Source organism: Anser anser, assembly GCF_964211835.1.
Source record: "Anser anser genome assembly, chromosome: 4".
Classification (NCBI taxonomy): Eukaryota; Metazoa; Chordata; class Aves; order Anseriformes; family Anatidae; genus Anser; species Anser anser.
The window spans coordinates 26,415,779-26,441,898 of record NC_139724.1 but is presented as its reverse complement, the minus strand read 5'-3'; the positions used below and the strand labels follow the sequence as shown (position 1 = coordinate 26,441,898).

At 36.7% G+C, this 26,120-nt stretch overlaps 1 protein-coding gene across 1 annotated transcript; it reads left to right on the top strand.

Annotated features, from left to right (window-relative positions):
- The first annotated feature begins 17,612 nt into the window (after positions 1-17,612).
- On the top strand, positions 17,613-21,050 carry LOC310899082 (uncharacterized protein). Its single transcript, XM_083835055.1, has 2 exons — positions 17,613-19,180; positions 19,559-21,050. The coding sequence occupies exons 1-2, from the start codon at positions 18,251-18,253 to the stop codon at positions 20,753-20,755; spliced, it is 2,127 nt and encodes a 708-aa protein (XP_083691181.1). The 5' UTR covers positions 17,613-18,250; the 3' UTR covers positions 20,756-21,050.
- The last annotated feature ends 5,070 nt before the right edge of the window (positions 21,051-26,120 follow it).

Here is a 26,120-nt window from a genome sequence, read left to right as displayed (position 1 = left end):
ATAGATAATATATTATAGGAGGCTTTGCATATGAATAATGCAAAAGGTTTGAGTGGTTTAATGAGGGGAAAAAAGGCAATCCAAATGGATTCTTCCACTGACAGGTTTTAGGGGTCATTTCTAAAGATTTCACCCTAACAAATTGGTTGCATTTAAAAGCCTAATAAAGCTTAAAGCTGTGTTACTAGGCTGTGTCTCTTCTTGGTACAATGGTTTATTTTAAAGCATTTAAACTGTGCCTGTCAAGTAAATTACATACCAAAGAAATACAACTGACAAGTACATTGGATGGAATATAGTCTGAGCTGCTTTGAATTTTAAGCACTCTAATATGCAATACATGAGAAACTTTATAATGAAAAACATCCAATTCCTTTTTGTGAAATGTTTGCATTACTTGGAACTCTGCTTCCAACTTGTCCTCTTACCTGAAATCATTTGAGGGGAGATGTTGACCACTCTTCATATTTTCTTTGTATCTCTTTGCATTCTTGCATGGCTTGTCAGTCTTTATATTTTTATATATATATATATATAAAATATATATATATAATAGGCAATATATAGAGGCTATATATATCCATCTATGTATATATTTGTCTGGGGGGAGCGTGTGCGCATCCGAGACAGAAAACTGGAATCTCACAGATTAATTAGTGGAACATATTTATTATGTTAAGAGATCATACATAAAGACACTGTTTAGGTATTAAAGCAGTACAATGGATTTGAACTTGTTACTTGTTTTTCAGACTATACATAAAGAAACTGATCTACTTTAATACAGTGTGCAGTATCATTCACAAAACATGGTGTTTTGCCTCTTCAGAAGCTGCCAACAAGCTCAGCTGCTTCTTCACAGTAGTCATCTAATCACTTCAGAATTTTTTAAAGATTATTTAGGATTACTGGAGTATCACAGATAAATATTTGGTGTACAATATTAACTTCAGAATCAGTCTTGCTGTGAAGTGGGAAACTGGAATGTGCAATGGGACCAACTGTTCCTACAACTGGGGGTAAAGGTGCAGAAAGATAACAAATGGCAAAGGGTTCACTTCACCTTTTAGATCTGTGTCATACCTGGGACTTTTTTTGGTATCATTGCACACTGTTTTGAATGCAGAGAGATCAGAGTGATGTCTCTTGCTGGCATTGTAACAGAAGGCCAGAATTCATGATGATAAAGGTATAATGGTATTCCAAACTGTTGTCTCTGGGGTCTGACTATAAACTGCTATGCTAAAAGCATGAGCCTGAACAAAACATGTAACTTGCAGAGTTTTTAAAGGCTGTAAGAGAATATGAATTCTCTTAGCTATTTAAAGGCTATAGAGCTATTGGTACTAGAACAGCTTGAATGCATGTGGTGAAGACACAGCCAACTGAAGAAGCAGTAAGAGCAGTGACTTGAGCTTAAGCCAAAATGAGTATAAACAAATCTAGTAGGTTTTATGTAACATCCCAAGACTGTTTCTACTCTTTTTCTACAACATATACGTTGTTCCTTTTCAACAGTAAGAATTACCGATACTAAATTTATGATATGTATAATGGCCTATTTATGTTGAGTTTAAGCCTATTGTTCTAAAAAGGCCCAAGTGCAGCTTGGACTAACTTGAAAATTTTATCCTCTGTGGCTAGAGTGAATATCACCAACAGTATTTGATAATGTTGTAAAATACAAAAACTAGATTTTATTTTGTCCCAGAATGCATTAACAGAGATATCTGAAGATACTAAGATAGCAGATGCTTGTGTGTTGGTTTTGTTTGTTTGTTTAAATATTGAATATTGTCAAAGAAGGGTTTTAGGAGGTACTTGGAGTGCTTCTAGAGAGACAGGGTAGTACTTTGCATTATGTTTCTTTTAAACTGCTGCAGAAGGCATGAGATGTGGGGAAAATCAGGAACTCACTGCTTCAGTTGTTGGGATGAAACAGACTACTTTCTTACATCCTTAATCCAGTGTTAAAATTATTATACTCCAGTAAGGCAAGTTCAGATGCTCTTCCAACATCTCTCTATCAGGAAGAGCCAGAAGAAGGGTAGAACTTAAAGAAAATCTTTGCTTTCTTGGTTAACAACATAACACTTAAAAATTCTTAGATCTTAAGGATGCAGGTAAATCACATCTGCTACAGCATTTCCAGTTTCAAAAACCTTGGCATTCTTAAGAAAGAGTTTTCTTTCTCTGGAGAGCTCTGAGATGGATGTTTTCCAGCTTCATCTTGGTCATCAGCCAGGAGGTGGCCATAGGACTGATGAAGTCCAAGGCCTAGGCCTGTTTCTCCTTCGGCCCTGATACATTTATCTATTTGTTTGTGGGAACTCCTAGAGTAAGGATTGCTTTGGGGTAGATGCCTTCCAAAGTCTCCACTGAGTAAGGATCCTTGGTTCTTACTGCTAAATGCCACTTGCTGTTCTGAATGCAATATAACTGCTTGTGCTTTGCTTTACCCATCTGCCTTAATAACGATAGGGTTAATTCTAAAGTTTTCCATTGTCAACATGTTATTTTCTTCATGCCTTACTCTGCTGATTTTTTTTTCCCCTTTCTGTCTTAGCTTAGTCTAAGAGCTGCATGTTAGTGTTCAATGGCTAATCCAATATATAACTGTCTCCTATCCATACCTGTATGATTTAAAAAAACAAGGATTTCTTAAAGCTGAAGAACTTTGGTATTACTTTCATAAGACAGAAATTTGATTCAGATGAACATTAATTAAGATAAATAGTCTGTCCTTCCTCATCACTTTAATTGAATGAAAAGATGGAGACTGATTTTTCTCCTTTCCCTTGCTGCATCATATAATGAAAAATGTAATATTGTTAATGAAAGGTAAAATGAATGGGAAAGTACTTACACCTGTGTTTGTGATAGCATTAAGAGCTTAATGAAGGTGGAAGCCTCATTATTGATGAAATTCAACTGATTTGTATTTAATAAAATGCTTTTGTTCTGTAACATAATTGCAGTTTTAAATTTTTTTTTTTTGAGACATCAGCCTTACTGAATGTTATCTATACTTACTGCTCTCAAGAAACGGCTAATTAAGAAGACAATATGACCCCTTTATTCAAGGCTAAATTTTACTCAGTTACCAGGCATTCTTCCCTGACTAGACTTACCTGTATTGATTTAAGCTCCAAGAGGATTTGATTAATTCTGCTAGCAAGAGAAGGCAGGAATTGCACCTATGTGTGCTATTAGCTGACACAGATAAACAATATTTAAAGGACAACTTTTTTTTCTTTGTCATTTTTGTGATTTTTCTTTTTGGTATGCATAACTTGCTCCTGTTGCAGTCTTCTACATAACCCAGCTGACATTGTAAGGTGAGAAAACTAGCCTACGTTAACCTCTTAACATGGATGAAATTATGAGGTTTTAAGTTGCCAGTGATCTGGAATACATAAAAATCAAAACAACATGGAGAGTATAAAACATGAGCTTCCTAAAAGGATTTTCAAAATAATTAGATATTTACAAGTGAATTTAGTGTAAAAGCCAACTCTGTTCTGTGTAAGAAATTTTTAGGAACCACTGCTCTGTGTTGCTAGTGGGCTGTATAAGAAGCTGGTTCATGAACTCTTGCAGTACTCTTTTTTCTAAGGGCTGACATCAGCACTTAATGTTGACATTTTCCAGGTAAACAATGCAAGCCATAGTGTGGATGTGTAGGGTCCATAAGCTTCCATGGTGCATCTTGTTTGCACAATGTATGGAAGACAGTATAAAACACAGTGGTTTGTGAAGATCTTTACTCCTTGGATTAAATGAATTAGCAGACAAAAACATTAAAATACTAGTGAACACATTTGATTCCCTTCATAGCTGTACTTGCTGCTGTTTGCTATTCTCAGGCACTTGCAAAACTGAAAATCTAATGAAAACCATTTTTATGGTTTGTGTTCAGGAAGAGTAGTTATGAATTGTTCATAACTGCTCGTTAGCCTGAGCTCTTGAACTCCATTAAAATACTTCCTTAACATTTCATGAAAAATCATAGAAGAAATGAGAGATTAAGAAAAAAAAATAGCACAAGTTTGAAGATATCAATGTTTATTGAGCCCAAGGTTTACATTACAGTAAAGGGGATGAGATGATGGAATACAGACAGTAATGCATCAAGGAAGTGACAAAAGAGATATAGGGGGGCAAGTATCTGATATGTGACTAGAAAAGGCTGTTCAGAAAAACTGGTATGTACAGGAAGATATACAACTTCAGAAAAACAATAGTACAAACAAATTACCAAATTAAAACCAGTAGAAGAGAGGAGTAATGAACCAGTATTTTAGTAATTTCTGCTTCAATTTCAGCCAAGTATGTAAATGCTGTTGCAATCAGATCTGCATAGACAAATATACTATCACCACCAACAACAAAGTTTGGCCTTAGGCATGAAATACTTCGAGGTGGTTGGGGTTCTAAACTTGAATCCTATTTCTGGAAACCCTTTTTTCCTTTTTTTTTTTTTTTTCCCTCCCCTCAAGCATGGTACTAAATACTTGTGATATTATAAACCAAGTTGTGGAATCTAGTACATAGAGACTGCCTATTTTGGGTGGCATGCTTGAGTAAGAGAGAGAGTGCACTTTTAAATTTGGAATAAAATATTCACATTTGCTAGGGTGCCAAGATAGCTTGACCTGTCTGTAGAGTGCCAAGTATGGACTTTTTCCTTTGTTATTCATGCCTTAAATATGGATCTACTTTAAAATCTAGCTTAACCTCCAAAGCGTATAAGCCACTATGGTCAGATTTTATTTATGATTTATTTAATTGCTATTCTGATGAAATAACAGAAGGCCAGGCTGACTAGACACGACTCCTCCTTATTGACAGAAGTCAACCGTTGCCATTCACCCTGATTTTACAGAGTTCTAATACTATGCTAGTTCTAATACTATATGCTAGTTCATAATAAATACATATTAATAAGATGAGATTTTAATAAACTTTTTATCCTTTTTAACACAGTCATAACAGAAGTGTGTCAAAAAGGTGGAATAGATGAAGTATTCAGATTGCAGACATTCTTAGAGGATTCCAAGAAAGTTTCTGTTTGTCTTAGTGAAATCATTTTAAAATTAATCTATTACATGTGGTCTGCCTGTAATTTGATTCACAAACTGGTGGACGTGATGTCATGATCACAAAGAATACAGAATAAGAATGTTTTTAAAGTGACATTAAATTGATTGTCACAGCATTTTTCCTCATCTTTTTGTAGTAATTGAGATGCAAGTGATGCATTAATATGAATGATAAATAATATGCCTTCTTTCTCTTTTTACTAATCATCTGACTTTTAACACTTATATTAAACAGCACACCAAAATTGATTCCTTTAGGCCTTCCTATAGTTTGTGTACATGTCCGACCTTTATATCAAGGAGCTTATCTGAGTGTTACAGCAAGAAAAATACACACAAAAATGTTGCTTTTTCCAGTGTTTTATTCCCTGTCTGATGGTCTGGTGAAAATGCATATTGTCATCCTGAGACACTGGGAATATAGATGAGAAAGCTAGAGAAATAAATGCTAATGCACCAGAACACTACATAGAAGACTAGAGAAAGGTAGGAAAGTGTGACATGGTTTTAAAACAGATTTAGAAATCATGATTTCATGCCAGAGCCCTGTGATTACTGAGAAGTTTGCTGCTAACAATTCATTTCTTGAAGTTGGATTTGATATTTAGTGCTTTGAAATTCTCATATAAAAAGATAAGGTAGGGAAAAGGCCAAAAATACAACAAAAAAAAAGGCCAACATAGATATATTTTTGCACTGATTCATTGTTGTCTTTGCACATCTTCTCACTGCCATCATGACTACTGGCAGCAAGACTTATATGAATATTTAACAGCTCTGGTTTTGAAATATGAGACTTTTCCTACTGTTACATTTTATGTAAGGCCGGGGATCAGATCCATACCCACTGTCCTGATTAACCTATTTTTTTTACTTTGGTTCACTCCAATTACAAATCTGATTCATACCTGTCTACTCTGAAATTGTCAATTGATGATATAGACCATGACTATGTTTTAATTGCTTGCATAGATCATTAGGTGGCGGATGCCTAGGTACTGTGCTTTTAGAAACTTAGGAATGGTTGAGGAAGTCTCATTTTGTGTTCACAGCATGGCTTGTTTGTGATAATAATACAGATAATAACTAATAACAGAAAAACTTTCAACTAGTGTCTTACAATGATTTCCTGAGTGTATTTTGTCTGCCAGCCAATATTATTTCTTTGTTAATTTAATTTCTGTGCTAGGTATAAAAAAATTTGTGTGTGTACATACAAACTAAATGTAGCTTTAATCCTCTAATTTAAAAAAATATATATATATAAGAGAATTAGTATCTTTAAAACTTTGGTTGAGTAGATAAATGCTGAATTAATAGCAATGTGACTACTCAGTAAAGAGTTTACGTACTCTGAAGAACCATCTCCTAATGCCAGTGGAAAGAGGAAATCTGGCATTCAGTTTTGAGCTCCAATGGCTCTGGTGGCTTTAGCCTGGCTTTGAGGTGGTTACCAGAATAGGTGCTTCTCCTGTTTGTGCTCAGCAGTGGAACTGTGACAAGGAGCAACAAGACTTTCATTCATTTTTTAAGGCTTCTGAGCAAATCCTGAAAATAGGGTTTCACTCAAAAGCTTGAGCTGTTTATTAGTGATCATTAGAAAATAAACTTAAGTCTCTTTCATCTCCTTTCGTACTTCCCAATCAAGTTCAGGGAAAGGGGCTACATCAACATGGCCTGAAACTCCAATTGTTTGAACAGTTGTGAAAAACTTACTTCACATTCTTAGTTTATCAAGTTATGGTTGTTTTCAAATCCTACCTACAGTATTTTTGTTCACATTAATTCTTAAAAACCCTTTGCTGTGACATTATTTCAAACCTTTTTTTCCTCTTATCTGCCCAACTGGAGAATGGTAAAAGATACATAGATACAAAAATCTATGAATTTCAATTAAAAGAAATTTTTTTAGGGCAGAGCAGAAACCTGGAATAAATTACTAAAAAATTGCTCAGTTGTCATACTGTATTTAGAGATTTACTGCCTGCAAACTGAATGATCCAATTTAATGTTCTGAAATGCTTAGTTTTAGAAGATGCAGGATTATCCCATAATCTGAAGAGCTGTTTTGGTTCTTCTTTTCACTTTTCATAACTTCAGATAGAACAGTAAAGCAGCATAGAATGCAAATTTAGGCAATCCCTAGTCCAGAGTTTTTACTCATAAAATCCAGTATGTTGCACCAATTTCAGTAGGTAGTAACAGGTGGTGAGGCTGATCTCCTAAGAATAGCTTTATTTGATTTATTATTTTTTCAGTTAAATTATGCTACACAAGTGTGTATTCCTCTTACAGCAATTATTTATGATTGCACTGGTGTTCTAGTTGTTTTTCAGCTTTTCTGTCTAAATCATTCTCTGCAGATGTAATAAGGTGTTAAATGCTGTCTGAAGAGTAAAATCCACCCAGGTACTCTGTTCCTGTTCTATCAGCTGATGTTTTATTGAAAACCTTTCCTCACCTCTTCCCCTGTCTGCAGGGATCAGGAAGTAAATATGGAAAAAAATGGAAGACACATACAAACAGAGAAATGAAAGAAGGTGGAGATATTAAAAACAGATGTGCAAAGAGGGTAGAACAAAAGAAGGTGGAGTTTCAAATTATCACACAGGGAAATGGAATATTGTTTATGGTAGGTTTAGAATACTGAAGTCATGTCCAGAAGGTGTACTTGGGGTTTCTAAGCAGCCTGGATCTTTTTGAGACTGATAATGTTCAGAAGTAGAGCATGCTTTCAGAAACCATGGACCTGGGGATGGAAATACCCTATAAGCCTCCATCAATACTCCCTGAAGCATTTGAGATTCAGAACACATTATTCCTAGAAAGCATACAAATATTTTATAGATAACAAATTATGCGCTTTTTGACTACAGCAGTCAAAGAATGGCTCCCAATGGCAGAACAAATCCCTCAACTAATGCTGTATGCTGCCTTGTCCAACAGGTGTAAGGAAATTTCTATAAAAGAGCAAGGATAAAACAAATTTTCCATCCTCCCGATATTTTCAGCACTGGGGGATTTTCCAGAGACATAGTCATTTTGCTCATTTGATTACCCTTAGTGGATTTCTCACAGAACTATTTGCTGAGTATCCTCTTGAACCTCTGTAGACATCTATTAGTCAGAATATCCTCTAGCATCGCATCCTACTCATCTGCTATCAGTTGCATGAAGGACAAGTGGCTTTTGCCAGCTTCTCATCTCCTGCTTTCATTTGGTTGCCTCCTAGTTCTCACACTCGAATGAAAAAAGGGAACAAGTGATTCCTGTCCAATGTTTAGGAATAAGAATCTACCAAGTGTCTCTTCAGCTGTCTCTAGCATAAGGAGACCTTACTTAAAGTATTAATTAAGATCTTAAATAAGGAGTCTTATTTAGTTTTCTGTGTCAATGTTAAAGTCTGAAAAGGTCTGAACCTTTTCCAATGCTAATCTATACCTTGGTCAGGAGGTTTGAAGTTGGGTTAACTCTTATTTCAGGAAAATGAATGCAGGAATGGGTAGCCCTCAGGACATTTTTTGTAGAATGCTTGCTGAAGGAATAAGACAAAATATACAGAAGTGTTTTGTAGTTTTGTTTTGTTTACTTTTTTTTTTTTTAAGACTACAAGTTCTGCCATCTACAGTTATTGACCTGAAACGTGGGGAGCTAAAAACTTGTCACTATATCAGCCAAATTCCTGAATACTTACTGCTTCTACTGCTATCTGCCTCTAGCTAAGAATTGATCATGCAACATTGAATCAGATACTGCTTTGACTTGCATAGGAAGAAGTTAAAGCATTTATTAATGAATCATTTTCTATGACCTTATTTGGCCTGCCTACTTTCTATCTTTTCTGCCGTGTTTTTAATGATTTTGCCTTTTTCAGCCACTATAAATTTATTCTTGTTAGCCTGTGTCCACGAAAGTAATATAAAATAATTCCACAGTTTGATTGCAGTGAGTTTCCTAAGACCTACGGCAGTTAAATGTCATGATCTCAATGTGTGCGGTGAATTTAATATATTTTTTAAATGGGAAAGAATTATTCTTCTGTTTTTCTTATGACTTACACTGTAGATTTTCAAAAACTGATTTTCTATGACTGATTTATTTTGAACGCACTTTTAATATATGTAAACTGTCAAGCATAGGACTTCTGTCTTCAGGGGAATCCTTAAGCCAGAAGAAAGAATATTGCTAAAATGACTCCTTAATATATATTTTAATGCTTTTTCTGAATTTCAGTTAAAAAAATATGCATAGCTACATATTTTTCCGGTGTTTCTGTATACTGTAATTTGTCCTTTATCATAATTTTCCACAATGCTATGTAATTATTAGAAGCAGCTAATTGGGCTTTATTAATTAAAAATATCCTGGAACCAATAGATATTAGGAAGCCTGGTTTAAGCTGTCAGTCAAGCTAGAAGTCTTTATTGCTAGACTATTTGAAAGGAATAACAGACTAGCTCTGTGGGTATTGGCTCTGTTTAAGATTTCTGTCTGCTTGTGAGCAAGTGCCAGAATAGGTGTTCACTTTTCAAAGACCAGTGCCATGGTTTATGAAATATGAAGGAAATCCCAAATGGGTCTAGAAAGATAAAAAAGAGCTTTTAGAGGTATTGGTGTAGAAAAGAATAACAATATAGATCTTCACTTGAGCCAGATGTAGAAGTATGCGACTTTCACAACATTATTTCATTAAGACTGGCTTTTGTCTGATTTTCCTCCCTACTAATTTAGTTTCCTAATTTCCTCTCTACTAATTCCTTAAGACAGTTAAACACGATTTGCATGTTGCTTTCTGAATCACTCTATTACTTTATTTTTGTGTTACTCTAATGGTTGAGCTTTTGGTTGATAGCTTTTTCTTTTTCTTTGAAAGGAAAGATAAAACCTTTTTTCTGACTCTCCAGAAACAATTGGAAGTCTTTTAATTTGGCTTGTCCACTTTATTTCCCTGACCACTAGTGTTGTTCTGATGGTCGGAGATGGAAAAACTTAACTCTATGGTAATTCTATTTCTCCATTACTAACAGTGCTTTACCTGTTTTACCTGTTCAGGAATTCTTTGCAATATCTATTAAGAATAATAATTGTTATTATTATTATTTTCTACCTTGTTAGAACAGATCACCTCAAAATTCAGATGAAACTCATTAGGGAAAGAGAAATAGTGATGGACATCATTTTTTCTCTTTATAAATGGGAGGTTAGCTAGTGTTACTACTAGCTTTCTTTCACTTGAGATAAAATGTGTGCATTTGTACCAAAACCATGTTTTTACAATAACATTTAGCTGTGCTGTATCAAGATGGCATCTGTTTATATTTGTCTGTATGACTCTGATTCCTTTTACAATTTCTATCTGAATGGGAAGAAATGAAGGATCAGTAAAAGTGCATTTCAAGACTTTGAAGGGAGGTTGGAAGAGAGCTTAATCGCTACCAAAACTGCTCAAATGAAAACAGGAATATTCCTAAATCTACCCATGACAGAAAAACTGCTAAGCCAAACTACAGATGATCCACGGAGTTTAAATACTGGAGCAGATATTCCTTTTCTGAGCAAAGTAGTCTGCCTCATAGTGCTCTGGGATTTCTGATTTCAGTCCTAGCTGAAAAGAAGGTGAAGGAAGGAGCTACGTAAAATGATGAAAATGTACTATGTTGCAGTTGAGGCTCAGGATAACTTATCTTATTCATTTCAACTTTTCTTCCTGTTTCATTCTATATTCTTTTTCTCTCTTCAAGTTTGATCAAGCACCAACACCAGAGTGTCTGAAGGCTCTATCTATGCTTACTAAAAATGCTACTAGTATTCTAGTATTTCATTGTAAAGTATACAACTTTCTTCTTTTTCTTTTTTTTTTTTTTTTAAAGGCACTTTGTACTGCCATGCTCTTGAATCAACTGTCTTTCTTCCTAAACATCTAGTAGATAAATATGCTGTTCTTGAAAAGGATGGAATGATTTTAATGTTTTTCTTAATAAGTGAATGTGCAGATGGTTGTACTGAGGGGTCTAATCTTTGTGGTTAACTACTGTAGTGGAAAAGAGAGGCAGGCAACTGTGACCCTACAGCTAAAATGAAATAATTGTTTAGTGTGAAATATAAATCCTTATGAGATAGCAAGTGAAACAGTAAGTTAGGGTCTGCGCTGTATATTAGGATAAATGAAAAATCTAGTTACAAGACTAAAATGAAGAAAGAAAAAGTGAATAGTAGGGTCTGGGGTCCTTTCAGATTTTCATCAAACTTAAAAACTAAATGATTGAAAATAAAAGCAAGCCACAATTAGTGCCTACTGGTAGCATAGCATACTAGTCCTTTACCACTGAATTGAACTAGAAATCCTTGTCATAAGTTGGGGTAGAAAGGAAAGAGGGTCATAAAGAGATAAGAACTTACTGAAGTGAATGGATTTGCATGTATGACACCTGGTTTAAAGCAACATGAAGTGCAAGCACTAAGTTGATCACTCACAGGGAAGAATTGTCTTAGGATATTCAGAAAAATACAACGCAACCAACCACCCTTTTTTTGTCCATTCTTCTTTCTGATTAAGGCACCATTCAGTATTTTGCCTTGTTTTAGATGCCATGAAGGTGTTGCGTGTGGTGGAAGTGAAAATACCAATGCATGGGTAACCTGGCAGAGGACTTTTTGCTTCACAAAGACTCTCAGATAGTAACAACTTTAAAACACTTCTAATTTGGCATTTCTTTGTCATCCTGCAGAAATGTTAAGCCTGCCTGTTCTCACAAGGATTTACTCATTATTTCATCCAGCTCGTTGCTTCAGCTGCATTAGATCTGCAGTCAGTACATGTTCTGCAACTGATTCATAAAAGATTATTAAATTGAACATGCATGACAGAAGCCACTAACAAGTGTGCCATCAGGTAGTGATTTGCATGCTTGTAAACTATCCTTTGATTGAATAAATAATTTAGAAGAGAAAGCAATACTGCTAGCAGATATGATGTAAATGTTTGAGATTGGGAGGGGAAGAGCCTATTGCTAATTAATGGTCATAAAAATAGAAGCCTGATCACAATTTCTTGTTAGTTGTTGCTGTGACTCAAATAACACTAACGTATGCTCTGCCATCTCGGTATGTCGGCAATGTGATATTTCAATCATCTAATTCTTGCTTCTGCTGCAACGATGATGAATATAACACCTACCTACAGTTTTCTGCAGTATCATTTAACACTTACTTTATTATCTGGAAAATATGTTGCATGTAGTATTTACAATGCTTTTCCCCATTCATCTTCATTTTTTTTTTTCTGAAAAAGACAAAAATGAAAAAAAAAATCATAGTTCTGGTTTGAAACTGAAAATCAAAAGGAAAAGGAGTTTTTTCATAATCTAATTATTAACTCCATTTACTGAAATGGGAAGTACCCTTAAAATAAATAAATAAAAATTGGATAAAATGTAAGTTACTAGCAAATGGACAGTATTTCCAAACAACTCTGTTCTAACTAGGTAGGTCAAAACGTTGATGTCTGAAAAATAATTGAAAATGATGCTCTGAATGTGACAATGTTATGCAAAAAAAACCCCACAAACCAAAAAAACCTATTTTTGTTTTGGTGAAAGCCATACAGGAAATATTTTATGTTAAATTTGCCTTATTTATATGGCTATACATTTAAAGAAAAAAAAAAGGAAAAGACCCATTTATTATTTAATTGCTGTTCTTTTTAAAAGTAGAAATTTATAGTAAAACGGGAATTCAGTTTAGGTCCTGCTGTAAGAGCATACCGTTATCATTGACAAAGTCTAATTCTCTAAATCTGAGCTTACTGTATCATTTGACTGGCAAAAATAGTAATATTTTCATATTTAAAGAAAAAAATATGAAAATGACTATATATTACAGCTATATATTTATTTGCAATTAGAATAAAAATTAGAATAAAAAGAGTAAAAAGTACATTTGTTTTCAGCACAAGATCTTTACTACTATGATGCATTCTTAAAAATGCTGCAATATGCCAATAAAGCTACTGTTGTGCTCAATGCACTGTATTACAGAAGAAAGAAGCAAGTACTGCTGCAGATGGACAGCATATATTTAGAACATTATTTTTTTTCCTTGTAGTCTGCAGTGCAGAGCTTTATTGGATAGTCAGTACTTTGACCCTGACAGGAATTCTGTACAGAGGGTAGGTACCCAGCTGGAGTGCAGTGAAGATGCAATACAGACCAAAATGGTATGGTCATTGTAATGCAAAGGGAAAGAATTCAAATAAAAAATGCAGATTGGCCATAAAATGCTCTGTGTCTTAACAGTATATAGCTGAAGGCTTTTAAGGTTGCTTGGTGTATTTCTTAAAGACACTAAGATTTATTAAGGACATTGAGATATGTACTGCTCTGTTAAAATTAGGTAAGCTTGTCTAGGGCAAGATTGTGCATTTTAACTCTGTTGGGATGCTTTAGCTTGTGACCTTTCTGTAAGCACCACCTATGCAGGTGTGAGGCATAACAATAAGGATGTGTCATAATGACTTGTCCTATATAATGCACTTAACTCTTTCCTATAAAGCCCATTTGAGACTGCAATAATTCTTTAAAGGAATACTTGAGCACAACAATAATCAAAGGAAATCTAAGAGGCTGTCACTGAGAAGGTCCCCTTTGTGTCCACCAAACTGAAGATAAATTGAAAGGTAGCATTGCAGTGTCAGGTGAGATGAAATGAAATGAATCTTTGCCTGTATGGTTTAAATCCATAGCAAGCAGACAATGAAGGAGTGTAGCTACTATTCCCTTAAAATGCCTGAAGTGTAATTTTGTCCCCAAATAATGTAGTGTTTGGTTTTTGCCTTCCTTGTAAGTCCATTGCATTCCTTTCCCAGTCCATTAGAGTTGAAGAAAATTTTGTCTGCACAGCAATGTCTTTTGCCATTTCTTGTTTTTAACTCATTTCATCATTAAAAATAATCTAAAAATGATTGTAGACTCTCTAAAAAGATTGCTACTGAGATTAGATAAGCAAAAAACAAAATAGACATACAAACAAAAAACCCACCCCAAACTAAAAAAACAGTGATAGCAAAATAGTGTTCCACATCAATATTTTTTTCACAGCTAGGAATAGGGCCTTCAGTTTTATAGAGAGTTGACCTGAATCTTTAAGCTATACAAGGCATTTGTTTGCAGAAAATTACATTTGAACAGAAAAATAAGACTGCATTGTAAGAAAGCCAGAAATTATAATCAAATTCTGCTAATCCCATGAAAACACTACATTATTCAATTTGTGGTTTACGACAATTTAAATAAATTAAAGCAGAATTTAAGTTTTGTTCTAGGTGAAAATGTATAAAATTAGTGTTTTCCACTGTCAGTGTGCCTCAAATCTTTCTCTGAAGTAACTTGCCAGAAATCCAGAGAGATGAGGACTAAGAATAAGTGCTTTTGCTTTGAAAGATCCAACAAAAGTTTTTATTCTGTAATGTGGTAGATAAATAGATACCATAATTATTGATGCGCACGCCTAACCTTGTTATCTTAGTGCATGCTTGCATAAGTTAATACTATCAGTAGTGAGCAATGTTGCTGATCTGGGCTTGGGAACATCATGTCAAAGCTACCTGAACTTAGAGAAATAGACAAAATAAATATACATACAAATAAATATTTTATATAATATACATTTAATACATATAGTAATATATATATAGATATAAATCTTACATTCTTCTCTCAGGATTTAATAGAAGCACATTTTTCAATAGCTAGCCTAAATATTGCTTGGCTGGTGTGCTTCTCCATGGAGAGCTAACTTTGCTGTACGATGAAGGTTTCTATTGTTTCTGGCTTCTGAAACTCATTGAAGTAAAGCAGAAAAACATATGTACTTAAAACTGTTGCATAAATTTTAGAAATGGTTGTGGAAAGATGGATTAATTAGTGAGTTGCATAGGAAGGTGCACATGTGCAAGACAACACTAAAGCAAAGTTGGTACTAAAGAGAACTTAAGATGGGTAAAAAGGCACTAACTGCCTGGGTTAAGGCCTGGGAAAAAGAAAGAGGAGGATGGATGAATTTTTGAGTCTAGATGCCATTATCAGGAGATTTCTCCCATTCTTGGTTATTTCATTCATCAACGTCAAGCTGGTGACTAGTGGTGCTTATTGTTAATAGTTATTGATCAGTGGAACTGACAACAGATTTATAACTGAACATGATTACATGGCTCCAAGCAAATGAAAATATCACACCACTCCTTCCCCCTTGTCTTCCTTCCAGTCCAAAAGTCATTCTTATATTCTACAGTAAGCATGACAGAATGATAAACCACTACTGGTTTAGCACAAGATAGCCACTTTAAACAAAATTATGTAAACTAAATTGCTGTATGCCTAGCAAATTCACAGTTGTTTGGTTCCTAGTGACAATATGCTATACTTTTCCTCAAAAAATCGTAGGAAAAAAAAAAAGAGAAATCATGCAAGTGATTCAGAAACATTATTTCTGACAATGTTGCTTACAAATCATAGACCCGGAAAAACACCACATTGCCACAAATAAAAATGTACGGGTAATGTTTAATTTTGTGCCATGCTCTCACACAAAAACCGAGGAAAAAACAAGGAAAAATGGTCCATAGAGACATGATACAGAATTATGGTTTGAGTAGACATAATACTTTCCTTCTTACCAGATGGGCAAAAACCAAGTTGCATCACTTAAAAAAAAAAAGTTGTCAAAAAGAGAGGACTGCACAATTTCAGCATTGAGAATGGGAGCAGGGTTTTTTCTTGGGACATGCACTAGGAAGGATTTATGTAGGTAGAGAGGAAGTGAGTGTGGGATGGCTTCTGTTGGCATGTCTATTTCAGATGTTCTTGATAGTTCTGTTATTCTCAACATTTATTTCATTCTCTTCAGGTTAAGCAGTGACTTTGTATTCTCCACAGAGACAGTCGAATCTCTCTTGAGAAAAGGCTTGGAATTAGTAACTAACCTATCTCTGAACAACTAGGTTAAATTGTTCCTTCCAAAGTATGTTCCCTTGTATGTGTTTAAGGCAAATATTTCACCTGTCATTCTGCTGGCAAATTAAACTAACTAATTAAACTAACTAAATCTTCTCTAATATATCTTTAGATGATAGATGAAATAGGAACAATATAATACCCTGTCTCACAGGCTTTCTCTTTCATCTTCTCAATACTTCCAGATCCTTGTGCAAAACTTCTGCAGGTGTGTGAATGCCAGTGTAGTTTGGTCTTGTAGTTGGAGAACACAGAGCCAAAATTTGAGGTTATGATACTAGTAACTGAAGATCAAAGTAATATTTTTTTTCTTTGCCATTCAGTGATCAACTTTATGTTCTGCTTAAGGCAACGTGAATTCGATGTGTAAGATAGGCAACCAGAGTATGATATAGTACATTCTAGATATGCTTGCAGTAGCAATACCTCTGGCAGATGCAGAAATGTAGCTCTGTCAACTCAAATAGAGGCAGAATTGGGTGAAATGGAAAAGAACATGTGACTTGACAGGACTCAAAATCTTAAAGGTTACTTAGTCACTGTGGCATCAAGATTTGTTTTCATCATCAGTTTGTTATTAAGAAACTTTGGTAATGTTTCTTTCTTTTTTCTTTTTTTTTTTTTAATTATGGTTTTCATAAATTTTTTAGAGTATGAGAGCAGGACAGCTTGGCCCTTCTTGGATATAAATGGCCACAGTAACAGTCTTGACTTTGAAACTTAAAAAATGGTAACGAGAGTGATTTCTGATTATATGTTATTCTGTACCTGAGTATCACTGAACTAATGAAAGATTCAGTAGTAAGGGAATAACAAGATTCAACAATCAAATCTCTGCTTTGGGAATATTTCTCCCATTGCCTTCAGCAAGCCTAGGATCTCCAACAGGGTGGAGATCACCATGGCAGCCATGACAGATCTTGGGCAAGTCGCAGACTAGACATATGTCCTACCTTGAAACAATCTCACTAATAACAAATTGGCTAATAACAAAATAACAAGTTGGCTAATAACAAAACAATTTTCAAACATGCACAGAAATCTTCTACAGGGATTTTATTTTATTTTTCCTATCCTGTCCTTCCTAGTTACTTTTCAATTTATATATTTATTTATTTATTTTTGCAATGGGAGGAATTTTGTCGTGTAATAGAAATCTAGTTTTACTGAGTTGAAGAACCTTTTCTTTTTAGGGTGCTCACCACAATGAAAATATCCTGTCTGATCCACCTCAAATGCCAGGCTAGCCTGGGGTCTTGTGTCTAGTGAGCAGAAACTTTAGTCTTGGTGGTCAAAAGCTGTTCTTACCATATGCAACATACTGCTTTATAACCGTATATGCTTCTCATTACATGGAAGAGGGTTCATATAATGAACGTGATTCTCACTAATAAGCTGCTTGTCACTGGAAGTATCTCTCTCTCTCTCAATATTTATAAAAATCAAGTCTACAGATACAAATATATTCTAAAAGAATAAATACAATTTATCAACTTGTTGAGGACTGGCTCGCTGCGCGTAATCATATTGATCTCGTGCAGCTGCAAGATAAAGAAATGGCGGATTACCGCACCCAGCTGGTCTAGAAAAACAAGAGCAAAGGCACGTACGCAAGGCTTGTCTGGGAACTCTTGTGAGAAATCCCAGGCAATTAGAAACAATGATAGTAGAGGGCATACTGCCCTGGGAGTTATAGTTAGATTAGAGAGGGGAACTAGCGGATAGAAGAATGCGGAACTAACAGATAGGGCAGTAGATGACGCTTACCAATAAGGAGCTTGGCTTTTGCAATATGTATGAGCTAATTATCCTGTACACGATAAAAGACAATAGAGCTATCCATTAAAGCTGAAGCATACTTAACACTCATATTGAGCGTTTGTGTCTTCCCTCCGTCGACAACAAATGGCGCCCGAACAGGGACCCTTGCTGGACGAGGACCCGAAACGAGTAAGCCGGTCTTAGTCGACGGAGAAAAAGGGAAAGCCGGTTCTGACTACGTAACCCGGACTCCGGAGTACAAGATTGGGGCGAGCAGAAGGCGACTCGGGAAGAGCGCCCGGGACGAGCCCATAGTGGGTCCCGCCGGAACGCCGCGAACAGAAGCTTTACACGGGGGCAACGGCACCGTAAGTAAGAATGGAGAAACAAGCGGCAGTTGATTTACTTAAGTGCTTTTTAGAAAAGCGTAAGACGCCAGATATAGATTGTCATAAAGAATTACAGGGGTTAGTGGCCTATGGGGTGGCGAAGGGTTGCTTTATTAACCCCGACACATTGTTTGAGGAGGATGAGTGGCGTAAGTTTGGTGATATATTGTTTGAGGAAATGATTAGTGAGAATAAGACGGCTAAGAAGCTGGCAAAACCGTGGCGGGCTGTTGCGAATGCTCTAACAATACATCGGGTAGAACAGAAAGTAGCAGCCGCTGCAACAGAGCGGCTGGGAAAAACGTTGAGGGCGGATGAAGAGGCCAATCCGTACCCCCTCCCTCCATCGGTTCAACAATTTACCATGAAGGCACCTGGGGGGTGGGGAGAGGGGGTACAACCCAGTGCATCTCCTTTTCCCTCGGAGACCTCTGAGGGAGAAGGGACAGATCAGGGAAAAAATAAGAATCCGTTTCTGACAGATATGCGACTCGAATCAGGGGGGTCGGAGAGAGCAGGACTCTGGGCGAAAATAGCAGGGGAGGCGTTACGTGAAGGTGATGTGGGGGCAGCGACAGAGCTTGTAGGCGCCTTCCCCGTGGTGTATTCTCCACCAGACGCCCAGGGCCAGATAACTGTTACTATGACAAATCTGGACTGGAAAATACTGACCCAATTGCGTGCCACGGTAAATGAGTCAGGAATACGTGGGGAGCCAACGAAACAGATGTTAGACTATCTGTGGTCCACTAACGTGTTGCTCCCCGGCGACATTCGTAATATCATGAAACTAATACTGACGCAGCATCAGATCCTGCTGTTTAATGCCCATTGGCAATCAGCTTGTCAGGAGGCAGTTGCGGTGCAGCGTCAGCCCGGAGATCCATTATACGGGGTCACGCTGGATGAGCTTTTGGGGGTCGGTGCATACAATCGCTTGGAGGCCCAGGCCCTAATGGGGCCGGATAAGGCAAAAGCGACCATGACGCTAGCTAGGAGAGCACTGGACCAAATTAGGGAGCCTGGAGGAATGCCCTCCTATATGTCCATCAAGCAAGGGCGAGACGAAGCGTTTGGAACATTTATTGATAGGGTTGCCGCAGCTATACAGGTAGCTGGGTTACCCGAATATCTCAAAGGCCCTATTCTTAAACAATGCGCCCTTCAAAATTGTAATCAAACCTCTCGAAATGTTCTAAATACGCTGCCCAGTACCTGGACTATAGAAGAGGCTCTTGATCGATTGTCGCGGATACCGATAGGCTCGCAGGCGCTATTGGTTGACGCTATCCGAAAGGTAGGGGAAAGTATTACTCAGGGACTGCAGGCTAGTCAGTCGCAGGTATTCGCCGCCCTTGCCCCCCTGCAAAGTGGAAAAGGACCTCACTCGTCGAGAAGACCTGCACTACGCTGCTATCGGTGTGGCATCGCGGGTCATATGAAGAGGCAATGTGGGACGGCTAATGTGTGGTGTCCCTCTTGCCGATCTAATACGCATAATGAAACCGCTTGCCGGCGGAAGACCCAGGGAAACGGGAAGACCAGCGGGAACCGCCGCCCCGCGATGACACAAAAAGCGGCTTTTCCCTCAACAGCGGCGGCAGCTGCGGAGACTCCAACCGAGACGAATCCTTTCACCTCCAACCAGCCACCAGAGGGAGCCTGGGGATTGGACTTGGCAACCGCAGTAAATGTGACTTTGATGGACAATAAGCCTGTTGGGGTGAAAACAGGCGTTATGGGACGCCTGACCCTGTTTGCCCCTGATCTACATAGTCAAGAGCTGCGAAACATTACTCGACAATGGAAACGCCGGACGAGACGCAGTCTAAAAACCTTGGGGAGTGACTGTGATGATCAGGTCGAGCTCTGGGGTCCAGCCGAAAGATTCTTTTCGGCGGCACTTGTGCCTGGAGTGGCGGTAGCCCATGCTATGGCTAGTCTTGGGAAACTAGCTTGTTGGGCTGTAAAACAAGCAAACGTGACTACCCAGATACTCACAGAAATGGCTCAGGACCTGGATAGCCTGCGACACGCTGTGTTACAGAACAGAGCGGCGATTGATTTTCTGCTGCTGGCACAGGGCCACGGATGTGAAGAGCTCGAAGGAATGTGCTGTTTTAATCTTTCGGACCATGGCGAGTCAATCCACGAGCAGCTGAAATGGCTGAGAGACCACAACAAGAAGATAGTGGTCCAGAATAATTGGCTTGATGAACTATTTGCGAGTTGGTTTGGGAACATGGGAGACTGGATATTGGGTCTAATAAAAGAGGGGCTACGCTTACTGCTAATAATCGCACTAATCATAGTAGCGGCGCGAGTAATATTTAGTTGTCTAACAAAAAGGCTCGAGCAACTAACTAATAAGGTTTTTCTAGCACAAAATAAAAACGGGGGAATTGTTGAGGACTGGCTCGCTGCGCGTAATCATATTGATCTCGTGCAGCTGCAAGATAAAGAAATGGCGGATTACCGCACCCAGCTGGTCTAGAAAAACAAGAGCAAAGGCACGTACGCAAGGCTTGTCTGGGAACTCTTGTGAGAAATCCCAGGCAATTAGAAACAATGATAGTAGAGGGCATACTGCCCTGGGAGTTATAGTTAGATTAGAGAGGGGAACTAGCGGATAGAAGAATGCGGAACTAACAGATAGGGCAGTAGATGACGCTTACCAATAAGGAGCTTGGCTTTTGCAATATGTATGAGCTAATTATCCTGTACACGATAAAAGACAATAGAGCTATCCATTAAAGCTGAAGCATACTTAACACTCATATTGAGCGTTTGTGTCTTCCCTCCGTCGACAACATCAACTGAAGTTCTACCAATAGCTAACAATATTGACTTCAGCTCATTGACTGTAATGGCATAGAAATCTTGAGAGGCTCTGTGCAGTATCTTGAAGACTGTAATCCCAAATACGCCTTGTAAAATGTTTTCCCCCCTCTCTCCTTACTCTTTAAAACACTATTTATAAAAATGTTTTTGCTGTAGTGTACATTATGGACACTACATAAAAATAGAACACTTTTTATTATCAGAAGATAAAAGATAATGGCTCAGAAGTCTGTTCAATAAATGAATTTTACCAAGTAAAAAAAAAACACTATTTTCACTATACTATGTGTTTTCAGCTTAATATACAAGAAACTGGGGGGAATGAAAGTGCTCTGATTTGACTCATTATTAACCCAAATAAGCATATTAAGCAACCACTGTCAAACATATTGTAAAGAAAGAGATGAGAATGTTTAAACACAAAAGGGTGTTAAATAGCTAAGGATTCACAAGTCCTGATCCAACACCACTCACTTGAGTGGAATTTAACATTTGTACACTGAGAAAATAATTGGACTGTACTTCTTGCACTAAGTAAAAAAGAAAAAAAAATAAAGTTACATCTCTTCATTTGATTTCAAAACAACAGATCTGTATGCTATCCGCATCCATTTTTTCTATTGCTGATTTCTTCAGCATGTTCATGGATATTAGTCTATTGGCATTTATAGTGGAAATTCATTCTGCTGGAAAAACAAAAATTATATTTTGGGAAAGTGTTTGGTTTACAACTCTTTCAGAGGTCGGTAAATGAAGATTTAGTGTATAATGTTTTAAAAGAATTATTTAAATACTCCTCCTGTAAGCATACTCGTTAGAGAAGTATTCTTAGAAGTATAAAAGGATGGATCCCCAACCTAGAAGAGCAATGAGAATTTGAGTTTCAAGGACAAGGTTTTTGGAATGAGAGAAGCAACATACTAATCCAGCACTAAGAGAACTATTTTTAAAGGAAGCAAAATCTGAAGTGTGCCTGAAATCTAAAGGGGATGTCCTTAAACATCCAGTAAGAAATGTATAGGGAGCCTGTAGATTAGCCTTTTCAGGTATGCTGTGCTTGTCTTGTTTGTGATGAGGCTTCTCAGTGCTAGGCAGTTTGTCTGGTTAAAAGGCCTTTTTTGGGAATGTTTTTAGCCAAGTTATTTTCTCAATATCAAGCACTTGTTTAAAGCTTAATATTTCTTGATCCAAGTGCAGCAGGATGCAATCCAGGATGCTTTTGCCAAGAGAGAAAGTAACTCTCAGACCAAATAACCAAAACAGATTCCTAGGAAGTCACAGAGAATTTTATGTCCTTCTCTGTCTTTGAAAATGATGAACTCCCTACATAGAAAGAGAACTCTAAGAACTAATGGGGAGGTTTAATTTGGCATAGTTAGGCAATTACCTGTAAAAAATTAGGGTTGTTGATATGAATCTTGTCTATTTTGTCTATTTTTATGACTCAAATGCATCATTCATATGTATTTATTTAATGTATTTTATACTTCTTTATCTTGTTAGTATGGGGGAAAAGGAAAAATGTTGCTTTGTGATATATCATATTTTTAAACTGTTTTTAGCTTTTTTTTGACCTGCAGTAAATATTTCTTCAATTTATAACTTAAAACTCCACTAAGAGTACATCAGAAGTTCATTTAGAAATCCAGGCTTTGATCAAGCTCACTTTTAAAAGAATTTTATCTGAGTAATGACAAGTAACAGGCATAAGCTTGACAATTAGTAGTATGTCTCAAATCAAGTTGTTCTGAATCTAAGGTTTAAAAATGTAGTTTAGCTTGTTTTCTCTCTGTCAGTTGTCCCCCCTGCCAGACCTGTACTGCTAAAATCATAATTTAATTAATTAATTTATTTATTCTACAGCTGCAAGATATCCCTATTTTTCCCCATGGGGAAATTTTCTTGATTTATTTTGTTGAAATAAGTAAGGTATTATGTATAATACTTCTGGGTAGCTAGGGGTCAGTTGCCAATCTAGCCAACTGTGCTACAATGCCAAAAAGCAGGGGCAGGAGCTATCCAACTCTTTGCCTTGCTTCACTGTACAAGAACCTCAACAGTCTCGTTTTATGACTTTAGAGATGTATAGATCACTCACTACTTATGAGTTTTTTTGGTGGTTGCAACACTGATAAACTATCTTGAGAATCAAACCACACATCTGAATGACACGAGCGCTCTCAAACTATTTGGGTGTTTTTTTCTTGTGGTTTGATTGGAGATTTTTTTCCTTCTTGCTATCCTATTAGGTCTGTTAGCTCAGTGGTCTTATTCTGTCAGTGGTCAGTCAGGAAAACAAGTATTAAATGGTCGGACCAGTGCTCAAAGGAAGTTTTTTTAAAATACAAATTGGTTGACTCAGTGCTAGATTGTTACTATCCTTTCTGAAAAGCACATTTTACTATTTACAAGAAATTTTTAAATTTCATCTAAACCTGTTTTTTAACTTACAGTTAACGTGTTGACTTGTTACATCTCTTCTGACAAAAATATTTGTCCCTGAAAGTTTACTAAAAAGCTGCTGTTCTGAGGGGTGGCTGCATAAGGAAAATAAAACAGTATTAACCTGCTCAACTTCATGAATCTGTCTTATTCAGCTAGTCTCCTTAGGCTCCCCCTAGGCTCATAAACAGTAAGGTTCTAGAAGATGATTCACAGTAGGATCACAACTTACATTTTCTGAACAACATTTTGGAGGAACCTTTCTCTCTTACTTATAAAGGATATTGGCTCAAGTGGTAGCAAAAATACACCTTCAGTATGAGTGGTGAGAATAGCTGTGTGAGTCACTTGCGTAGTAGAAGAACGTGAACGTAAACGCAGCCAGAGAGAGGGAAAGGAAAGCAGTGATGGACAGTGTAATGGGCAGACTATTTGTAGTTTTCAGTTGGAAATCACAGATGAAAAAAATATAAATGCATTTGTGGTAGATATTTGAGAAATTATCACTTGGGAATTGTATATGGTAGAAAATGCACTCTTGAAATCTTTCCTCTCTCCCTTTCACCCTTCTCCCCCCAGTCTTTGAATTTCTGTAACTGAAATCAAAAGAAAATGGGTTTGAGTTATGCTAGTTTTGGCACAGATAAAAACAGTTCATTAGGAAGACATATTTGTAAGACCTGGAAAAATGTGGTTTCAAAATTTATTCAAACTGTTAATCTCTGTAAGAGTTGGTGCAGTAAGTTTTGCTATGATGTTTGCTGGTCTTCCTGAGTACTGTAGCTCACTCAAAAGGAGGAAATTGCTTTACTCAGAGCAACTTTTTTTTTTTTTTTTTGTCCTAATAATACCTACAAGAGGACTGGCCTACTGGGGACTGGAAAGTAAATCTGTAACTTTCTTCACAATGCAGGGTGTCATTATGGAGAAAGTGATGTTTGATTTGATGGAAATTAAAATCAGAACACTTTCTATCTTCAAATTTTCCATGCACCTTTTCAATATTGCCACATTTGCCAAATGTACAAAATTGTAATGAAATATCCTCTTGTCACAATACACTAAAAATTTGGGCTTATTTACCTTACTCCAAATCAGATTTTTTTAAAAGTATTTTTTAAATGTCAGAAATTGCCATTGCTCACAGATTGAAAATTTTCAGTTTTAATCCAAAACCAAGGTCTTGTATGGTTTTGGCCTGAATATCTCTGTAATACCTCAGCTTCTGCTGTTTAAAGAGCAATAGGAATATGTGTAGATTTCTTGCATCAGTCCCTTGAAATGGTTTTGTTTACTCTGTTTTTTATGCAGCTGCCTTTTACACTGCAGCCTTGTTTTTTAATTAGTTTTTACTATTCACAGCTTCTACTTATATTCCTTCAAATCCTTCTCTCTCCTCGGTGTGTTAAATATTATCAAAGCCTGCAGGTCAAGATGACCAAACAAATCTTTCGATGTCTAATTTTGGTGACACTCCAGCTATAGAGTGCTTTTTCTTACTCTTTTTTTTTTTTTTTCCTTGCCTTTCTCCCTTTGACTGTATTGGCTTTTTAAACTCTTCATTTTATTGCTGTATGTTATGCATTCCATATCCTTTGGGCACACTTTAATCTCATTATACACGTTTCAGATTCTCTATCTGCTGTTTCCTCTCTGCTATTTTATTATACTCGATTGCACTCAACCTGTTGAATTTCTTCCCTAAACCCTGTTATTCTGAAACCCAATATCTTTGTTTCCCCCTTTGGCTTTTCTCTAGATGTAATTTAATACTTAACTGGATTAAAATTACAATGCAAAGCAAATTTGGTTACTTAACTTGTTCAATAAACTTTATCTCACTTTCCAGAACTAAAAATTTAGTACAGTATAAAAAACATAGATCATTTTATGGTGGTCTATCAATAGAAAAATTGAAAATCTGAAGTTACGTAGAAGAGACAATTAACACTGTTCTGTATATTAAAAAACAAACAAACAAACAAACCCACACTTCTATATTGTGGAATGTTTCCAGATAGATTTTAACTATCTGGACAGTGTTCCAAGCAGTGCTTAGAGGAGTTTCTGTGAAGTTTGGAATCAGAAGTGTGTGTAGCTAGAGCACCTTGTACTCCCCAGATCTTCTGCTGGCAAATGAATTTTTAAGGACCAACTCTACCATCTAAGTGCCTCTGGTTGGACTTTATAGATTTTGTGATAGAACTAAGACTTGAGGCATAACTAGGACCTGCCCCTTTTCTTCCTCCAGGTGTTAGGAACATGGCTTTATGTCGTTGTTGTTCACAACCATGGTTTGCAGAAAAAAAAATCATTTTATTATATTGTTATCTTGAAAAGAATCAGAATTCCAATTCTAAGTCCTTTTTCAAATCATACATCTTCAGCAAAAAATTTGTCTCGGTGGCAACACTAGAAGCTGCTCAGAAGTGCAAGTTGCCTTTTTCTATATTTGTTCGCTATTTGGGGTGATGCAGATTAGGTTCAGAAAGGATTGGATAGAGTTCATCTCGTAGCAAAAGAATGAGGAGTAGGAAAGACTTCATTCCCCAAACAAAAGCGTTTTGTTTTGTTTT

Excerpts from the sequence above, each read along its gene's own strand:
- LOC310899082 (XM_083835055.1), top strand. The coding sequence starts at position 18,251 with ATGGAGAAACAAGCGGCAGTTGATTTACTTAAGTGCTTTTTAGAAAAG. Across the intron at positions 19,181-19,558 it reads CGCTGGATGAGCTTTTGGGG|GTAGGGGAAAGTATTACTCA; the intron begins GTCGGTGCATAC and ends GCTATCCGAAAG.